Source organism: Heloderma suspectum, chromosome 1 (assembly GCF_057233095.1).
Source record: "Heloderma suspectum isolate Gila_16-S chromosome 1, 16-S_ref, whole genome shotgun sequence".
NCBI classification, from domain to species: Eukaryota; Metazoa; Chordata; class Lepidosauria; order Squamata; family Helodermatidae; genus Heloderma; species Heloderma suspectum.
This window is the reverse complement of record NC_139458.1, coordinates 351,325,625-351,346,294: the sequence shown is the minus strand read 5'-3', so window position 1 is coordinate 351,346,294 and position 20,670 is coordinate 351,325,625. Positions and strand designations below refer to the sequence as shown.

The 20,670-nt window shown below is 45.5% G+C and overlaps 1 protein-coding gene across 2 annotated transcripts in view; it reads left to right on the top strand.

Annotated features, from left to right (window-relative positions):
* The window catches only part of NOX3 (NADPH oxidase 3), a 128,987-nt gene that overhangs the window by 88,301 nt on the left and 20,016 nt on the right, over positions 1 to 20,670 (top strand). The window contains exons 3-6 of one of the 2 annotated variants that reach the window (XM_084831878.1): positions 903 to 1,048; positions 3,554 to 3,735; positions 4,302 to 4,431; positions 13,592 to 13,684. In XM_084831878.1, coding sequence (XP_084688004.1) covers positions 3,590 to 3,735; positions 4,302 to 4,431; positions 13,592 to 13,684 — 369 coding nt within the window. In that variant the 5' untranslated portion in view covers positions 903 to 1,048; positions 3,554 to 3,589. The remainder of the gene's footprint in view (positions 1 to 902; positions 1,049 to 3,553; positions 3,736 to 4,301; positions 4,432 to 13,591; positions 13,685 to 20,670) is intronic. The other variant, XM_084831880.1, reaches the window with a different exon arrangement.

Below are 20,670 nucleotides of genomic sequence, written 5' to 3'. Positions count from 1 at the left end.
AGAATACAGCTGGCAAAAAATATGTCTAATTCTCTTCAGTGAAAAGGTACTAAACCTCCACTCTTTATTTAAAAAGATTTTTACCTGTATTGAACCACTAGCTAGAGCTCCAGTGTGTATGCAGACAGCACATCACCTACAAGGGATGCCTCATTTGCAGTAATCATGTGTTCACATTCCTCGTCATCACGTTGAAGTGAATGGGGCAGAAACGCCTGCTTTTTGAATCTATGGGGATGAAATCATGTCCCCTGCATGCATTTAGATCTTGGCACATGGGAAAAAGCTCTGCAGAAAAAGAGGGGAAGGATATAAGGAGAGACTAGATCACCCCCCAAGTCAGCCTTTCTCAACCCAGTGCCCAGATGTGTTGGACTACACCTTTCCTCATCCCAAGCCAGTGCTTGAATGTTAAATATCACAAATGAACTTAAAACAGATTTATATTGCCATGTAAACCAGTTCAGCTTACAGCATGATAATATATTGACCTTTCATGGTTTACATTGCAATATAAAATTAGGTATATTTAGGTTGTTTTTCTTTACATCAGAGTACAGAGGAAATCATTAAAGATTCACTACCAAGATTAAAAATATAAAATTACTAGCATTTGTTTACCCAAAGATAGAGCAGAAGTTGAATACACACACACACACACACGTCCTGAATGTAAAGGGTAAACCAAGCAATGTTTTCAGTCTTATCAGCCACTACCTGTCCATTGATGCAAAAGATAAATGGTCAATCAAACTGAAACTGCCTGACATTGTTCTAGGGATGCAGGTCTGTTAGGAAGCCATTCATCTAAGCAACCATGCATCAGTCGAAAGAAGACTTTGTTCATTTCTGATGTTGGTATATAGTAATCTACGCTTTCTACAACTGTTTCTTTTTTATAGGCATTCATATCATTGCACACTTGGTCAACATTGAACGATATCATATTAGCCAGTCAAAACAAGCAGGAGAGTTAAGCAACAAACTATCTGGCATTGGCAAAAGCCCTAATGAAAGCTACTTGAACCCAATCAGGAACTATGACACAGTAAGTTAGCTGCTTCTTCTCCTCCTCCTCCTCCTCCTCCTCCTTCTCCATGTTTCTCATTGGACCTCTTCCCCACCCTCAAAACAGTCTCTCTCTCTCTCTCTCTCACACACACATACACACACACACACACACACTGCTAATGTAAAAATGTTAACAGCAGAGGGGCATAAACAAAAATGAGGCTCAGATATTTCCCTTGAGGGAGGCTTCGTTGTGTATAAATGCAAGAATGGAGCTCCAGTCCAATGAGAAACGTATGTACGCACAGAATGCTTTCAATTTCCCCCCTAGCAATACTTTCCCCCTCCCATAGACAAACATAGCCTGTGCCACATATTAACAAACTACTTTTGAAACTAACCTGAATTTTAAAAACAAACACCAAGGCCTTTGTGATATGCCACAGTATGTTCTTCCGCTCTCTCACATACTCACAGTTGCACAGTTCTCTACAATGTTGTCTGGGACTGTTTTTACATGTTAGGTTCTGCAATGATCTCTAGGCAGAGAATCAAGAAGAAGGCAGGAAGCAGCACACTCTATGTGAACTCTCTAGACTCTAGAGAAAACATCTCCCTTCAGAACAAGAAAAAGTGCTCCAGGAGTGGAAAAATGAACATAGGGATGAGTTAGACCAGTGGTGGTGAACCTGTGGGCTTCCAGATGTTGTTGGACTCCAACTCCCATCATCCCCAACCAGAATAACCCATGGTCTGTGATGATGGGAGTTATAGTTCAGCAACATCTGGAGGCCCACAGGTTCCCCATCGCTGGATTAGCAATCCTGTGCACACTTACATGGCAGTAAGTCCAATTGAACTCAGTGGGATTTAGTGATGGGTAGGCATTTATAGGATTGTACTATAAGTGATATGGAGGAGGATGGATGTTAGGAAGGCAGGATCAAGAGACCTTAGGGCAGGAGTAGGCAACACCGTGCCCGCAGGCACCAGTGCGCCCATGGACACCTTTCTTGGTGCCCACCATAGTGTCTTACCTTCCCCATGTATTTTTAAAAAATTAACATCGTTTCTTACTGACAGCAGGGATTGCCATGAAATGGGTTTCTGTTGGTGCTGAAAACTGTGGGTTCAAAGGAACAGTTTAACATGTTGGAGCTCAGATCCTATGTCTACCTTGTACTCAGTCTATTGGGCAGGTTACTTGCCCTTTGCCACATCTGCCATGCGAAACTGTTTTATGGTAGTGCCCAGGACAATTTCTCACATGACTAAAATGCCCACAGCCCTCTGCCTTAAGGTTTCCTACTGCTGTGGAGCAGATGCAGAATACACAGGAGGGAGTGCTTGTTGGAAATGAACCCTTCAGAACGTGAAACAACTGGCTGATGGCTGCAGGAGACAGGCCAATCTCAGCACAACTCCTTTATCTCAGTCTTCAAACTAAACATCATAGTGTATATATCCAAAATATTATAAATGAAAAGCTAACCTGCATAAACTGGCACATGCAAAAAATAATAGCTGATAAATTCTAGAAAATTGTGCCAAGGCCTATGGAATATATTCTTCACAAGAACTCATTTGCCAAGTGTGATCATTGTGATCACACAATGCCATTGTGCTTCCCAAGAAAGAATGAACATCTGTTTAAAAACAATTAGCAGCAATATCTAGTTGACCTGTGGAGTTGGTTCTAGGATAGGTCACACTAAGAAGTGGCAAAGTAGAATGATCATCTTGGAATACTGAGCATGTCAAGGGAGCAAATATCATAGGTGGTATATTTTTTGTGGATTTGTCTGCAGCTCAGCTCAATATTTGAGGATGAAGTAAGCTCTTTCATTCCCATCTTCATCAGTAACAGTTATTCTGTGCTTTCTATTCTATTAGGCTGCAGTCCTATTCCCACTTACCTGGGAGTAAGCTGCACTGTACTTAATGGGATTTACTTTTGAATTGACATGTATAGGATTTACACCATTAGAACTTCATTTATATTACACAACTGCATACTTCTAGTTTTATCACTGTGAAGATAGATCACTTTTAAAGCATTTGAATTTGATTTGTTTTAAGCATAGCCAAAACAGCTTCTTGGAAACTCTGTACATGCCCAAAGGAATAGAATTCTGCACAAGCATACTTTATTCTGAAAAAAGAAGAATGTGGCACCATACATGTTACTCATTACTCCACTTTGCTGTTTTGGAAAGTTACAGCTAGATTATCCCATGCTATTTCCATTGTTCCCTTTCTGCCTCATTAAATCTTGCTTTAATAGTTTCTTTCCTTCCTAAATACTCCAGTGTAACAAAATAGGTATTGCTGAGATGACATAATTTCATCGTATCATTTTTACAGAAGCAAATAAATTGCAGATAATATTATTGACAGACCTTCCCGGTACACACTTAAGTAGGAAATAGAAATCCATGTCCGTATGTCTGATTTTTAAAAAATTGTTCATACTTTTATTCTTACGCTGAAGTCACAGCACTAATTCAGTCTTCCCATAAACCACTTTATTCTTCTTTTTTAGAATACAATAACTGAAATACTAACAACCATTGCTGGAATGACTGGTCTCCTGATCACTGTGTCATTAATTCTGATAATGACGTCATCCACAGAGATTATCACAAGATCCTTCTATGAGGTGTTCTGGTACACCCACCACCTATTCATTGTTTTCTTCATTGGTTTGGTTATCCATGGCATGGGGTGGGTTTAAATATATGTCGCAGTGCATAATATTTCCTTCACCCATATTATAAGGTTACTCAATCAATATGGATGGTGTACAGCTTTCCAAGGGAGGGATAAAAACAGCCTCAAAGTGAGCTAAGGTAGCTGCCGCCATCATCCCTGAAAGTGGCTCATGGGTGTCCCAGGCTGCCACCATTGTGTTACCCCTGGGGGGGGGGGGGAATTAATATTGAGCTTAGCCAAATATTCATGAGTTTGGTTTTTAAAAAGTTAAGAACATAAGAAGAGCCAAAGTTCATCTAGTCCAGCTTCTGTTCATACAGTGGTCAAACAGCTGCCCATAGAAGACCCACAAGCAGGACATGTGTGCAACAGCACCATGTACCCCAGCAACTGATGTACTTAGGCAGTCTGCCTCTGATACTGGAGGCAGCACACAGCCATCAGGACTAGTAGCCATTGACAGCCTTATCCTCCATGAATTTTTAGAGAGGCTTTGTGACCAAACCAAAAGTGAATATGAAGTGTGACAGACTGTTTAGGCTGAGCTCTAAAGTTGTATCTTTGTTTTTCTGTTATAGTCAACTTATCCGTGGTCAGACCACTCAGAGTCTGTTGCTGCACAATGTCACTTACTGCAAAGATCACTATTTGGAGTGGGAAACATCAGCTCAGTGTCCTCTGCCACAGTTTTCTGGCAAGGATCCTGCGGTAAGAATGACCCTTGCATCTTGAGTATCTCATCATTAAGACTGTTGCTCTGTTTAGAAGGCTGTAGGAAAACAACAGTGCCACCTGTATAAAATGGGCCACAGTAGCACCTGTAGTAAAATCCCAGTTAATTTATGAGTCCTGATTGACTGATCACATTTCTATCCTACCCAATTGCCAAAGCTCTCTGGGCAGTTCACAGAGCAAGACTTAAAACCACAAAATACAATAACATAATAAAAGATTTTTAAAAGATCTTAAAACATAGTAACACTTTAAAAACAAACAAACCTGAAGGACTAAAAAGCCTTGGAGAATGGGGCTTTCTTCACACGGAGCTTTTATCCTGCAATTGAGATTGCTCCTTCATGGAAGTTTGCGGGCTCTTTACATGATGCCGTGATCATCCAAGGCGTCTCCTGCACTAAATGCCCTTTATTTCTGTTTTTAAATAGATTGCAGATAATGAGATATCAAATTACCCTGTTGTGTTCCACTTGAGTTCCCTCCCTGAAAAGAGGAAAAGCAGCAAGAAGAGGAGCGAGATCAATGAAAGATAATGGAAGACTCAGATACAGGGAGAAGGAGCGGGGAAAGGAAGTGGGTGAAAAAGGGAGTCACTGTGATCCTGCATTTAACACTGAAGCAGAAAGCCCTGTTTTAAATGCAGGATTTTAGGCTGGTGTAGAGATGCCCTAAGAAGGTCTACACTTGACACAAAGAAGACATGATGTAGGCACCAGATGAACCTGTAACCAGGGTGCTACAACTGAAAAGGCCATCTCCTTAGTAGCCACCTTCCTCACCTCATTTGATGGGGGCACATAGAAAAGGGCCTCTGAGCATGATCTTCAGGTCTAGGGACATATATGTGGGAAGAGCCATTTAGGGCGTTAAAAGTGAATGGCATTTTGAATTGGGCCCAGAAATGGACTGAAGCCAGTGCAGATCACAAAGCACTGGTGTAATATGACCATATTGGCCAGTCCCCATTAACAGGCTTGCTGCCCTGTTTTGGACTAGCTGAAGTGTCCAGATTGTTTTCAAAGACAGCCCCACATATAACTCATTGCAAAAATCCAGATGAGAGGTTACCTGAGCATGGATTCGCCAACAGCGCCTTCCAAACTGTTAGAAAATGTCATTAGATGGCACATAATGTCTCTAATTCTTTGATTAGAATAAGGTTGACTGACTGACCACATGGTGCAAAGAGCAAAATTTGATGCAGGGGCTTTTTTTAAAAAGAAACAAGAGAAAAATCAAGTAAAAGGTCTAACAGATTGGAGAGTTTGTTTGGTGTTTAAATAAGATTGCAAATCCACAGGGGGTAATTAAGTAGCCATCATGTACAACATGTCAAATGCCTGAGTGACAACTATGTATTGCTAACATTTAAGTCCAAATATTTGTAGGCTACTATTCACGAAATATTAGGGATGTGGAGGAGGAGAGTAGGAATAAAAAAAAAAACTATGTTAAAATACAAGGGGAAAAACAAGTCAATATCTTGCAGGGATTGTAATGGCTGACCTGGATTAATTCCCACATAAAACTATAGTTTGCCTCTACCCTGCCAGCATATTAAGAAGCCAAAGAATGCATCTCTACAAACTTCAGCTAAGTTACCGTGTCTCCATACAAAAATCAATACCGTGAATACAGACAGCAGATTTCTTTCAATACCATGCACTGAAACCAGTGAGCATAGCATCAGCTGGTCAACACTTCTCTGCACCCAAAGGAATGTACCTTGTTATGTTCCGATAATTGGCACATAGTGAATTTGGACGTTTATAACTGGTGGTTGGTCATACTTTTGCATGATGACAATAATTCAAATAGCCAAGAAACATATATATTTATTTCAATGTAAACCCATATTTAAATCATGGCAGATTACAGCAGCAGTTTTCAAACTGTAGGACGGGCCCTGCAGGGAGGCCATGTCAGAGAGGAATGAAGTTCAAAAGGGGATAGGATCCTGACACATGTGGCATGTTTTCTTTCATTCAGTTAAAACCTGGGTAGATTGAACCCCCACAGATACACATTAGATGATGTGGGGTGTTACTGCACCTTTCCTGACACATCATCTCTGTATGATAGGGGAAGAAGGGAGTTCGGAAAGAGCAAGGATCTCTGTACAGTCATTTGTAGAACAGATTATTACTGCTCATTTGGGGAAGGTAGCATATACATAGAACAAGGACAAGGAAAAGGCAGCCTTTCATATTGGTCCACCAGCCTCTCATCTGAAGTTCTGCCCTCTCCTCAGTCTAACACCTCACCCTCTCCTCCTGAGGCCTCCATTTTAACTTTTGGCAACTGCTTGCTAGAACGGCTACAACAACTATCTCCTTGTTTTCCCTTGTCACTTCAAACACCTTCATGAAGTGAAGAGCTATTGTCTCTTTGAACTTCCTTTCTGAAACCTCCTGAGCTGCCTAAAAGTCCTTGGAAGGGTCTCAAGTCACAGTCAGCTCGGGAGGCTCCCAGCTGAGTGCCAGAGACTGGGGCTATGTTGTTTTTAGGTTAAAAGGCATTTCTGTGTATAAACTCTATAGGAAGGATGGGGAAGGGCTCCGTACATATAGTGTCAAGCAGACTAGAAACCGTAAAAGGGGCTTACTCATCCACAGAAGCACTATGGGTGACCATACTAACCTCCCAAACTACTTAGTACTCGGGACATGCTGTCATCCTCTGGACCAGAAGGCTCGGGATGATCTTGAGTTGGAGAATGAAATCAGGAAGGCATCCAAACAAGGAGGTGTTGTAGTAAAGGGTGACTTCAATAACCCTCCAGTTGACTGGATAAATGCATGCTCCAGTCATGACAAAGAGGTTAAATGTCTTGATGCCTTAAACAACTGTGCCCTGGAACAGTTGGTTACGGAACTGAGCAGTGGAGAGACGACCCTGGACTTGATCCTAAGTGGGCCTAAGTGGTGCCACCCAGGGACCTAGTGTGAGATGAACCAAATGGAAACAATGACCACAGTGCTTTCAATGTGGATGTCAGGGTGGACACTGAGCCCATAGAACCTCAGAGCAGTTCTGATTCTGAGGAGGAACAGCCGTCCATGGGAGAGGAGTGCGCTCATACCTCCCAGGCCCTGCAGCTGGCAGAGATTCCTCCTGCCGGCATTCCAGACATAGATAGCGGTCCTGGGAGTAAAAGAGCGCGGGAGGAGGGCTGGCTGGATGCTCGACTCAGACGCAAAGACCGACAAGCTATGGAGGGCGCGCAAAGGAGGCGTAGCGCCCATTTGGCACGCAAGCAACAGTCGCGTCCAGAGGACCCAAGAGAAAAGGGGAGGGACTCTCCCTAGCCTGTAAGTTCAGGGTCTGCAAGTGATTCTCATTCAAACGGGGACCAACTGTTTCCAACCCGGGGCACAGGTTACTCTGCTGTTCATAGCTTAGTCGCTGGTGATAGAGTTATTAAGTTGTAAAAGGAATAAAGCCTTGAAAAGAGTCCTTTGTCTGTGTCTGGAGTTGGCTACTGGAGTAGACTGAAAGAGGCCGGCTAGGGCCCCCTGACAGTGGAAAGCCCCTGCCAGTCAGTGTTGACAATACTGAGCTTGATAGACCAGTGGGCTGGCTCAGTCTAAGGCAGCTTCCTATGTTCCTAAGATGGCTGTCAGTGATAAAAAAAAAAGTCACCCTGCTGACTTACAATTCAACTGATCCATCAGCAAGTGGACTGTGTGGGTATATCCCCTAGTGAATTTTTTGGATTCTGCTTTATTAATCTCTCAGAGCAGATCAGCCTAATTGGTCAACACTGGTGGGATCAGATGAAGGTGCAAATCAAATGACGATGCCATTTCAACACTACCCAAGATAGAAGTGGGGAGCTTCCAGGATAGTAAAACCATTAGGTCCAAAGCAGATCCATATTTGTTTACAAGTGCCTAGCTTCACTGTAACGATATGAAAATTCAGTAAGTTAGGCAAAGAATGAAGTCAAGCACCTCTTTACAGAATTCATATGTTTTCTGTTGTTGATTTTTCCATGTCAGTGTGTTCTTTCTATCTATCATCTCTCTCTCTCTTTCTCTCTCCCCCCCCCCCCATATCTGTATGAAAGAGCCATGCCTCATAGATTTGACCAGGTTTCCCTCCTAATAATGCTCTTCTACCATTACGGTAGTAAAGCCTGCCCAGTCCCAATCATCAGCCGGTCCAAGACCTCTGAATGTCAACATTAATGAATTTGTCACCTTGGCAAAAGGCAAGTGTCCTGAATACAAGGAATGAAGCTTTGGTCACTCAACAGGGCCTGTCAAAGACTATTCATTTCCAGCAAAAAGACACTTTAAAGATAACGCTTTGTACAGCTGCTTGCTAAAGGATCAAAGGGGCGTATTTGAAAGCCTTGGCTGAATTCTCAGGGAGGATATCAAATACTTTCAAAATTCCTCACCAGGGTTTTTATGTCTGTGCAATACAAATAGAAAGAATAAAGTCTCTTGCTTTTTCCTTTTCTTTAGCAAGTAATTAGGCCAAATGATTTACTTTTCAGCAGTGACATTTTGCAACAAACTCCACGGCAGTTTCTTAAGCCAAAGTGCATTTTTTTGACATGCAGTATTTCTGTTCAGATGAGCTAAAGCCTCGTCAACAATCCTGCTATGTTAAAGAATGTAGATTCAAGAAAGTATATAGCCCTGGTGACTTCAAAGCAGGGATAGGGTGACTTTTTCCTGATGCTGATGAAGTCCGCATCATCTCGATAGAAACCTGCATGCCAGCAATGGGCATGGCCAGAGCTCAAGGTGGGTGGACTTATGGATGTGGCTCTTACGTTTCTTCAGTATGCAGCGGGGGTTGGGGGAGGAAGACATTTGCATCCAGGCATTCTCTTTCCCCAATTTGTGCAAGGTTACCTCCATCAACTTTGTAGTTTGGGGGCAGAGCAGAGTGGAGTAAACAATGTAAATAACCCACAGTGGGGGTGCTGAGGGGGTGTGGCCTGGAGAGAGTCTGGAGATAGATGCCATTTAAATAGTTGATCTAGATTTGTTCCTTTTTTTATATAGACCAGAATAATCCTGTCTATCTCTGTTGCGCAAGAGTTATGCACAACACACCACACAAAAGCTTGTGCAAGCATAATGCACAACCACTTTTGTGCAAACGTAACTTTAGTTGGATTCTCCTCCTGCTCATAGTTCAGAAGTCAGAACCTAGTTTTTCCTAGCGCACTATCATTTCTGCTTATGGAATGACACAGTTGGATATTGCCCTTGTTTTTGTTCATGAATAAATTAAATGTCAGCTTAAATCCAACTACTTTGGTTTAAATCCAAGCACTTTGGTTACAGACTGGAAAAATTATCGAGAGTAACTATTTCCCATATACTTCGCTAACTACAATAAGTCACCAAAAGCTGTTTTTCAGATACTAAAACTAAAATGTGAATATGAGTGCTTGCAATTCTAAAAAATCCTGCATCTTACATTATATCTAATTATCTAAAATTGTTGTACCACCTAATATTTATATAGCCAGCTAAGTAACTTTGATCAATAGGATGATCAGTATATATGGCCATGAAGTGCAATTATCAGCTACAATATCCTGAGGTCTAAGCAGCTTAATGTCATCTATCTTCTAAGTGTAATTATTGACAATAAAACAGCCTAATCAATTAAATAAAAATAGTTCATTTCAGCATAACAGAACTTTTGGGGTCAATTTCTGGCCAATGCATTATGCTAGGAAACTTTGATAATTGTACAGCAGAAAAGCAGAGAGGGGAAATTCTTAAATGTTGAAGAATCCAAGGAGTATCTGTGATAGAAAGAGGGATGTAGCATTTTAGTGCAGCATAAATATATACACCTTGAGCCAAACAGGATCCATGTGCAGAAGCAGGATTCTGTGTATCAGTCCCCTTCATGGACTGGGTCCAGCTTGTGCAAAGAATGTGAAGGGCTTGAAATCCAGCATCTAGCAACCAACAGAGCTGTGTGCATGGATCCCTCTTCCTTGCTGAACAGCATCTGCATGCAGCCCCTAACATGGCATGCTGAAGCTCTTTCAGCTTGAGGGCCAAATTTCACTTTGGAGAAGCTCTCAAGGGCCACATTCCAGTGGTGGGCAGAGCCAAAGACAAAAGAGGCAGGGCCAAATGACCAGAAATACCATCATATTGCAGCTTGAAGCTCTTACTGCCAGGAACTAGGCCTTAGAAGAGGCATTTCACCTTTCAGAAGGGAGGGGGGACGGCTGAAATGCCAGGAAACCACCAAATCATTGGTGGTCAGGGGAAAAGGGTGGGGCCAGAGGAATGGGGCATGGCCATCTGGGGAACCCTGGAGGACAGGACTGGGACCCCAACAGGGTTGATTTGATTTAAATCAAATTGATTTAAATTGCTTCTCTGAAGGGCTAGATTTTAATGATTTAAATCAGTTTAAATCACTGGTGAGGAAGGTTCTATTTAATCAACATTTTTAGTAGGAGTACATTATTGTTTAATATAATCTTGATACATATTCAGAGATGGAGGTTTCATTAGAAGGTAGGTACGCAGTAGAGGATCCATGCAGCAAAAATTTCCTCAGGAGTCAGGACTGCATGAATACGTTCGGTTCACTTTTGGTTTCACTTTCTATCTCCCTCCCCTATCCTTTGCATTGATATCAAGACGACGACTCCTTGTTCAGATCTACTTCACCTCCCCAAATTCTCTATTCATTGACCTTCTCTATGTTTGCACTTAGAGAGAGGAAAGAGAGAGAGAATGCACTTCTATACACCATCTGCAGTGAAGAATAGGGCTGACCAGGTTATCTCCCATCTCCATAAACTGCTGTTAACATATTCATAGAATATAATTAGAAGGTATATAATTAATATTCATGATTATATGTTTGGCCTAGGCTCTTTTTTAACTAATTGTTTTAAGAAAATTTTGAAATCCGATTTAAATTTTAAAAATCCAATTTTTGAATCAGTTTTTATTAACCCTGGACCCCTAGAGGGCTGGATATAGCCCCCGGGCCTGAGGTTCTGTACACTACCACATGGGTGTGGGCAGATTTCACTGGCTCATCCATGTGCCTCTCCAAGCAGATTATTAGTATTTTCGAAACTAAGCATGCCAGTCAACTGTTTGGTGAGTAAGTGCATATTCAGGCCACTACCAAACAGGACTGGCCGAAGCACTCGATATTGTGAGGCAGCTGCCAGAGCCCCTGTGCCCTGGCCACCTGCTCTGCCCCCTTCAAACTTCCCCCTCCCTCCAGCCCAGTACTCCAAGTAGTAAACCAATGTGGACTGGCACTTAAACATTCTACAGTGTTCTGGAGTGACACTCCATCAGGGGCATTGTGGGAAATTTAAATGGCAGCTAGACATAGCCACTTGGCAGTGTTTGGAGCACTGCTGCTGCTGACAAACTTGCTAGAGTCCACTGACAGAGGAGGGAGCCCACCAGAAAGCACTTTGCAAAGGATCTCTTCAAACCTGGAGCGAGCTCTGCTTCTGAATAATACATCTGTAGCCCGGGAGAATGGTACACTGGCTTGTGATTCCGGACTATGTAAGCACATCTTCAAACAATCCAAGAACAGCTGGAAGTTGACTGGAAGGCAGCTTTTGCAATGTACTTTTGAGGTCTCACCTAGGCCAAATGAGGTTCACTTCAGATGTAGTGGGAAAGCATGGTTTCCCACTATACAAATGATCCTGTATAAGCCTCAGGCTTGCATTCCCCTGCCTTCTGTTCTCCTTCCATGGATGTGAGGAGGAGATTAAAGGCTTTCACTTCTGGTTTTAAACAAACCACATTTCCTTATGACATCCAAAGCCAAGGAATTGTGGTTTGTTTAAACTCTAGTTTAACAAACCAGGTTCTGGAACCATGGTTTGATCCTGGTTTGCTCTCACCAACTAGATTTTAAACAAACTATAGTTCCTTGAGTATAGACATCAGAGGGGACTCTGGTTTGTTCAAAAACAACACTGAAAGCATCCAACCTTCCCCACTTGACAATGAAAGAGAAGGAAGAGCAAAGTGCACAAACTTGAGACTCATGCAAGCGCTTCCACTTAGCAGGAAACTGTGGTTATCTGTTATGGCTGGACCTGAGCCCTAGGGATTGAGAGCAGTAGCACGGTTGAATTGGATTGAATGACCCAATCCAGCTAGCCTATTTAGCAATTTGATTAGTTTTTCAGCACTTAAGGAGGCACAAAAGTCTTAGTTGGCCAGTTAAGCCAGTTTGAACTTTTTCAGTATCCCCTTGGTCAGAAAAACATCCCTCCAAGCCCCTTACTAGAGATGTTTAAAAAGCACTCAAGGCACTCTGGATGAAAGCTAACCGATCATATGTGGTATGGTATAATATGGAGGATAATATACAGCAGGGGTCTCCAACCCCCGGGCTGCGGACTGGTACTGGTCCGTGGCCTATTAGGAACCGGGCCGTAGTAGGGGTGTGCGAAACCCCCTTACCAGGGGTGCGCGGGGGGGGCGATCCGTCCCTCCCCCCCTGAATCTTCGCCAGCCCCGGCCAGCTCTGCTCTGCAGTGAGTCTGTGGAGCTGCCAGCCAGCTTCAGCCGCTGGCGGACTTCTGGCCACTGGGACACAAATGGCATCCACATAGCAGACGCCATTTGCGTCCCTGTTCTTCAAGTAATAGGCTACATAAATCTTTACGTAGCCTATTACTGCAAAGAACAGGGACACGTCCCAGGAGCCAGAAGTCCGCCAGTGAAACCATCCCACCCCGGTCCGTGGAAAAATTGTCTTCCACGAAACTAGTCCCTGGTGCCAAAAAGGTTGGGGACCACTAATATAGAGAGGAGGAGGACCATGTAAGCTGCCTTGAGTTCCCTGTAAGTGGAAAAAAGGCAGGAGATAAATGTAATAAATAAATAAAGTAATGGAAACCTGCATTCTCATCCAATGGGATGGGAGTTCAACAGCATTCCCTCTCTTGGTGAAGGAATTTTTGGTAGTCTTGCTAGGCATCCACCTAGTAAAGATGAGGTGGAGATGGGCTGGAATAACATTGTGCCTATTGAGGATTCCATCTGTCTGTCTGTCTGTCTATCTATCTATCTATCTATCTATCTATCTATCTATCTATCTATCTATGTTGTCTTTTAAAAAATTATCTTTATATGATTCCCAACAGGCCTGGAAGTGGGTCTTAGGCCCTGTGATATTGTACATCTGTGAAAGAATTATTAGGTTCTGGAGGTTTCAGCAAGAGGTTGTCATTACAAAGGTATGTATATAGTTTAAACTTTATTATCTGTATTAAATCAAAATGTATGGTCATTTTGCTTCATCAGTAGAAAGTTCTGTATCCTATTTTTGTTGGTGTATTCCACATTCTGTTCATAGGTACATTTATTACCATATTCATGAGCATTTCAGTATTGCCTTGCTTTCATTTTAAGAAAAAATCAGTTTTCTTGCAACAACAAGTCTGAAATTGAATGATGGTGCATGTAACATAGTTGTTGAGGCCCGAGGATGTGGACAGAATGCTTGGCCAACTCTGGTTGACTACCTGTGTGCTTGACCCTTGCCCGTCATGGCTTATTACATCTTATAGGGAGGGGATGTCTGGCTAGATCCAGAAGGTTATCAACTCCTCCTTGAGAGAGAGAGTGGTGCTGGCCACTTTAAAGGAGGCAGTTATTAGATCACTCCTGAAAAAGTCTAACTTGGACCAAGAAGATGTTAACAAGTACAGGCAAAATTGCTAACACCCCCTTCCTGGGCAAGGTGCTTGAGCGGGTGGTTGCCAGCCAGGCACTCTTGAATGAAATGGATTATTTAGATCCATTTCAATCAAGCTTCAGGCCTGGTTTTGGAACAAAGACTGCCTTGGTTGCCCTGTGGGATGACCTTTGCTGGGAGAAGGACATGGGGGAGTGGGACGCTGTTGATTCTCTTGGACCTCTCAGGGGCTTTCGATACCATTGACCATGGACAGACTAACTGTGCTGGGAGTTGGAGGTACTGCACTGCAGTGGTTCTGCTCCTACTTGGATGGCCACTTCCAGAAGGTGGTGCTGGGGATTATTGCTCTGTGCCTAGGCAACTATGCCATGGGATTTCACAAGGCTCTGTTTTGTTCCCCTGGCTGTCCAACATCTATATGAAACCACTGGGGGAGGTTATCCGGAGGTGTGGGCTGAGGTACCATCAATATGCAGATGGCACCCAGTTCTACCTCTCTTTTTCATCAAACACAGGTGAGGCAGTGGCTGTTCTGAATCAGTGCCTGGGCATGGTAATGGACTGGATGAGGGCCAATAAATTGAGAATCAATCCAGACAAGATGGAAGTACTGTTACTGGATGATTCGGCTGCCCAGTTAAGTGATGTTCAACCTATTCTGGAGGGCATTGCACTCCCCCTAAAGAATCAGGTTCATAGTGTGAGGGTGCTGTTGGATCCAGAACTGTCACTTGAGGCATAGGTGGACTTGGTGGCACAGAACACCTTTTATCAGCTTAGGCTGATATACCAACTACATCCTTGTCTGGACAGAGACAGCCTGGCTACAGTTATCCATGCTCTGATAACTTCTCGTTTGGATTACTTCAATGTGTTATACATGGGGCTGCCTTTGAAAATGGTCTGGAAACTTCAGCTGGTCCAAAATAGGGCAGTGAGATTGTTAACAGGGACTGGCCAATATGATCATATTATGCCAGTACTTTTCCATCTGCACTGTCTGGCAGTCCATGTCCAGGTCCAATTCAAAGTGCTGATATTAACATTCAAAGCCCTTAACGGCTTGGGGACAGGTTACCTGAAGGATCATCTCCTCCTATATGCACCTGCCTGGACCTAAGATCAACCTCAGAGGCTTTAGGTTGTATTTGGTTATTATTTTTATACTACAGTTTTAAACATTAAAATTTTTATATTGTATTTTATCATCTTGTATTTTATGGTTTTAATTGTTGTGAACTGCAGTATAGAAATTAACAAATGAACAAATAACACATCACCACCTGAAAAAATATGGAGGGTTTTGTGGACTGTAAAGAGTTGTGAATCCTGGAGCAAGTTGTAGCTGGATGGTTGCACATTTAAAGTCAAATGGATCACATGATTCTGATCTGTGCAACAGGATGGTTTCCCTAATTGGCTGGAGTAGCAGTTGATAGAACAAGGATGATTCCAAAGTACCTAATATTTTTTTTTCTCCCATCAGTGGTATTACCTGAGGAAGGGGGCTAAGATGTTCGCAAGACCACGTAATGTAAATTCCAGATGAACTGATCTGGGTGGGAGCGAGGGGGCATGTGTCCACCTGATGGAGGCAGTGGGGGGAGTGTTGGGGGTAGGGATGGTGGAGAATTCCGCCACGGATTTCAGTGAGGCCGAATGCACTGGCATTCGGCCCTCCGAAACCCGTGGCAGAACGGCCTCCCACCCCCCGCCACCCCGTGGAATCCCCCCAGAACAAAACTTACCTGGGGTTCCGGCGGCGGCTCCGGCGGCGGCGGCTGGTCTTTCGGCCAGCTGCTGCAGCTGCCATTTGCGTCCTGCCAAGCTGCCATGATAGGCTACGTAAGTATTTACGTAGCCTATCACGGCAAAGAGCAGGGACGCAAATGGCGGCCGCTACGTCGTTTGCACTGCTGCTCTTTCTGTGATAGGCTACGTAAGTATTTATGTATGTATTTACGTCCCTCTATGTATTTACGTCCCTCCCCCCGGAGTCCTGGCTGGCCGGCTCTGCTCCACGGGGATTCCACGGAGCCGCCAGCTGGCTCCGCCCGCAGCTGGACATCCAGCCGCTGGGCAGCAGGGATGCAAATGGCGGCTGCTGTAGCCGCCGCCGTTTGTGTCCCTACGTAAAATATTTACGTAGCCTATCACGGCAAAGTAAAAAAATTAATGTGTACACAAATGGTGGCAGCTATGGCGGCCGCTATTTGCATTCCTTTTTGATTCGCCATTTTAGCCTACATAAATATTTACGTAGGCTAAATATTTACGTAGGCTAAAACAGTGAATCAAAAAGGAACGCAAATAGCGCCCACTACGCTATTTGCGTTCCCCTTTATTTTCGCCGTAATAGTCTACGTAGACTAAAAAGGCGAAAAATAAGGAACGCAAATGGCGGCCGCCATAGCTGCTGCCATTTGTGTACGCCGTTTTTTTTTTACCCAGACGTGATAGGCTACGTAAGTCTTTATGTAGCCTATCACGTCTGGGTTAAAAAAAAGAAAGAAAGAAAGAAAGAAAGAAAGAAAGAAAGAAAGAAAGACCAGACTGCAAATGGCGGCAGCGGCGGCTGGTCGGAAGACCAGCCGCCGAAGCCGCCGCTGGAGCCACCGCCGTCCAGAACATCTGCCCCACGTAAGTCTCGTCCTGGGAGGGATCCGTGGGGGGGCGGGGGGGCAGGCCGTTCCGCCACGGATTTCGGGGGGCCATATGCCAATGCATTCGGCCTCGCTGAAATCCGTGGAGGAATTCTCCGCCATCCCTAGCAGCTGCGCAAATGGCATAGTGGCCGTTGTTTGCGTGGCTGCCTTTACCGTGATAGGCTACGTAAGTATTTACGTAGCCTATCACGGTAAAGGCAGCCATGCAATCGGCAGCCACTATGCCATTTGCGTGGCTGCTAGGGATGGCGGAGAATTCTGCCACGGATTTCAGTGAGGCCGAATGCACTGGTGTTTGCGTCCCTGCTCTTCGCTGTGATAGACTACGTAAATACTTACAGTATAGAAATAAATACTTTCGTAGCCTATCATGGCAGCCTGGCTGGACGCAAATGGTGGCCGCTATGGCAGCCGCCATTTGCGTCCGCAGCAGCCTGGCCGTGGCTGGAACTCCGGCTGCGGATGGCCCTGGCCAGCGACTCTGCGGAGCCACCGCAGAGCGGAGCCGGCCAGGGAGGATTCCGGGGGGAGGGACGGAGCGCCTCCCCCCCCCCGCGAATCACACCTGAGAAATATAAGTGACTTTTGTACATCCCTAGTTGGGGGCCAGAACATACCGAGGCTGGGCGGCAGGCTCTGGCGGAGCGCCAGGGGCAGGCCATGCCAGGTAAGGGGAACAAGGGGGAGATGTGTAATATCTGTCCACTGTTCCAGGCCTGTCCAGAGCCAAAGGATGGCTGGGGGAGGCGTGACTCCATCCTCTGGCCTTCGTTTGCTGCTCTACAATGCCAGGTCTGTTACCCAGAAAACATCCCTCATCCATGACATGAACCTGGATGAGGGTGCAGACCTGGCATGTATTACGGAGACCTGGCTGGCTGAGGCCGCTGCTCCAACTCTGGCAGCCATGTGTCCAGCTGGATTTTCGTATGCATAGCAGCCGAGGGCTGGGGATCAGGGAGGGGGAGTGTCTGTTACCTACCAAGAGTCCTTGGTCTTCACTAGACCCCCTCTCCGGGAGACCAAGGTTGCTGAGTGCATGTACTGGAGGTTGGGCCCGAAATGCAGTCTGGGGATTCTGCTCGTGTACCATCCACCCCATTGCACGACTGACTCCCTGGCCGAGGTGCTTGAGGTGGTCTCTGATGTGCGTGTGCAGTCCACTAACTTATTGGTGATGGGGGACTTCAACGTACATTCGGGGGCCTTGGGACTTCATGGGGACCATGGCTTCCTGGGAGCTGCACCATATTCCAACTGGGCCCACCCAGGTAGCCGGTCATGCACTAGACCTTGTGTTTGTTTCTGGAGAAGCGGGGAGTGATCTGGAAGTCGGGGGTATATCCACCACCCCCTTGTCATGGTCAGATCACTATCTGGTGACGTTGGACTTCTCGGTACCACAACTCCTCCGCAGGGGTGGAGGACCCATTAAAATGGTCCGCCCCAGGCATCTTATGGATCCGAATGGATTCCTGAACGCACTTGAGGATTCTCTGGAGCATGCCAACGGCCACTCGGTCGAGACCCTGGTGGGTGGCTGGAATGCTGCAATCACTGGGGCATTAGATCAGGTGGCTCCAAAACGCCCCCTCCCCCTGAACAGGGCTCGGACTGCACCATGGTTCAATCTGCAGTTACGAGCTCTGAAACAGGAGGTGAGATGGCTAGAGTGCCGGTGGCAGAAGTCTCGCTCCAAAGATGATCAGACACAGGCTAGAGCTGTATCTTCAGCCTATCACGTGGCAGTGAAGGCAGCAAAAAAGGAATATTATGCTGCATCTATCGCGTCTGCAGAGTGCTGTCCCAGGAGGCTGTTCCAAGTGGTCTGGAGCCTGGTCGGTCCAGTGGCTCCCGAACCACTGGAGCATTCTAAAGCCTCCTGTGAGGCCTTGGCAAAGCAATTTGCAGATAAAATTGATCGGATTAGGAGTGTTATTCCGTGCGCTGTGGGTACAGTTAGTGAGCAAGAAGCGGCCTGTGGCAAACTGGTTTTGTGGGATCGGTTCCAGCTTCTTCCTCCTGATGAAGTGGACAGGGTGCTTTCATCTGTAAGGCCGACCACCTGCTTACTTGATCCTTGCCCATCTTGGCTCATTATGGGCTGCAGAGAGAGACTGGGTGAGGGGATCAGGGCAGTGGTGAACACCTCCCTTGAGGAGGGATTGATGCCATCAGCCCTCAAGGAGGCAGTGATAAGACCACTCTTAAAGAAGCCCTCCTGGGATCCCCAAGTTCTGGACAACTTTCGCCCAGTCTCAAATCTGCCATTTTGGGGCAAGGTGATTGAGCGGGTGGTGGCGATGCAGTTGAAGGCACACTTGGAAGAAGCCGATTATCTAGACCCATTTCAGTCGGGCTTCAGGCCTGGGCATGGGACAGAAACAGCCTTGGTCGCCTTGGTGGATGATATGAGGAGGGCTCTGGATAGGGGTGAATGCTCCTTCCTTGTTCTCTTCAACATCTCAGCGGCTTTTGATACTGTTGACCACGGTATCCTCCTGGACCGCCTGGAGGGGTGGGGCATTGGAGACACCATATTGCGGTGGTTCCAGTCCTTCCTCTATGGCAGGTACCAGAGGGTAGCACTGGGAGAGGAGGTTTCGGACCCATGGCTGCTCACTTGTGGTTCCATCCCCTCCCTGATGCTATTTAACATCTATGTGAAGCCACTGGGGGCTGTCATCTGGAGGAGGGGTGCGGTGTCATCAATATGCGGATGACACGCAGCTCTACCTCTCGTTCAAATCTTCACCAAGATTGGCCGTAGAATCCCTGTCCAAATGTCTGGAGACGGTGAGTGGCTGGATGGGGAGGAATAAGCTGAAGCTCAACCCTGACAAGACCGAGGTACTTTTGGTGGGAGACAAGAGGAGGCTGGGGGTTGTTGACCTGGTGTTGAATGGGGTACGGCTACCCTTGAAAGACCAGGTCCACAGGCTGGGGGTCATTTTGGACTCCCAGCTGTCCATGGAGGCTCAGGTGTCAGCTGTGAGTCAGACAGTGCTATATCAACTCCATCTGATACGGCGGCTGCACCCCTTCCTTCCCGACCATCTGCTCCCATCATCGGTAGTACGTGCCCTGGTCTCCTCTCGTTTAGACTACTGTAATGCACTTTACGTGGGGTTGCCCTTGAAGACAGTTCGGAAGCTGCAGCTGGTACAGAACGCGGCAGCTTGCCTGATTAAAGGCAGCCGCTGGCGAGATGACATCACTCCAGTGCTGAAGGAGTTGCACTGGTTACCAGTTGTTTTCCGGGCCAAATTCAAGGTGTTGGTTTTGACCTTTAAAACCCTATATGGTTCCGGCCCAGCCTATCTTAAGGAGCGCCTCCAGCAACACCAGACAGGCCACTTAACAAGATCATAGTAGAATCTTTATCCTATCTTGGGCACAGGCTGTTGACATCAGATGGGGTGATTATCCATTCAGCAACTCCCAACTTGTAAAGTGCTGGCTACGGCAACTCGCACCTCCACCACTGGTTCCCAATGCCCAATGGTAAGGGCAGGAATTCCTCTCTTCTGTTTAACAGCACACAGTGGTAACCAGTGGTTTCATCTAGCAAACTGCCTCACTGGCTACTCCTGAGGTTGGGCCACTTTAATCACACTATGACTGGGTTCTCACATAATGACAGCACAGAGTACGGGTTAAGTATAGGTTGTTGTTGAATTGTGGGTTGTTGTTGAATCATGGGTTCTCATTATGTGTGAACCCTGCACTATGTTTTAACTATGGGTGGTTAACCATGAACAATCCAGAGTGCACAACCCAACAACAAACCATGGGTTCTCTTCCTGGGTCGTTCATGGTTAACAACCCAAAGTAAACCATAGTGCAGGGTTTGCAG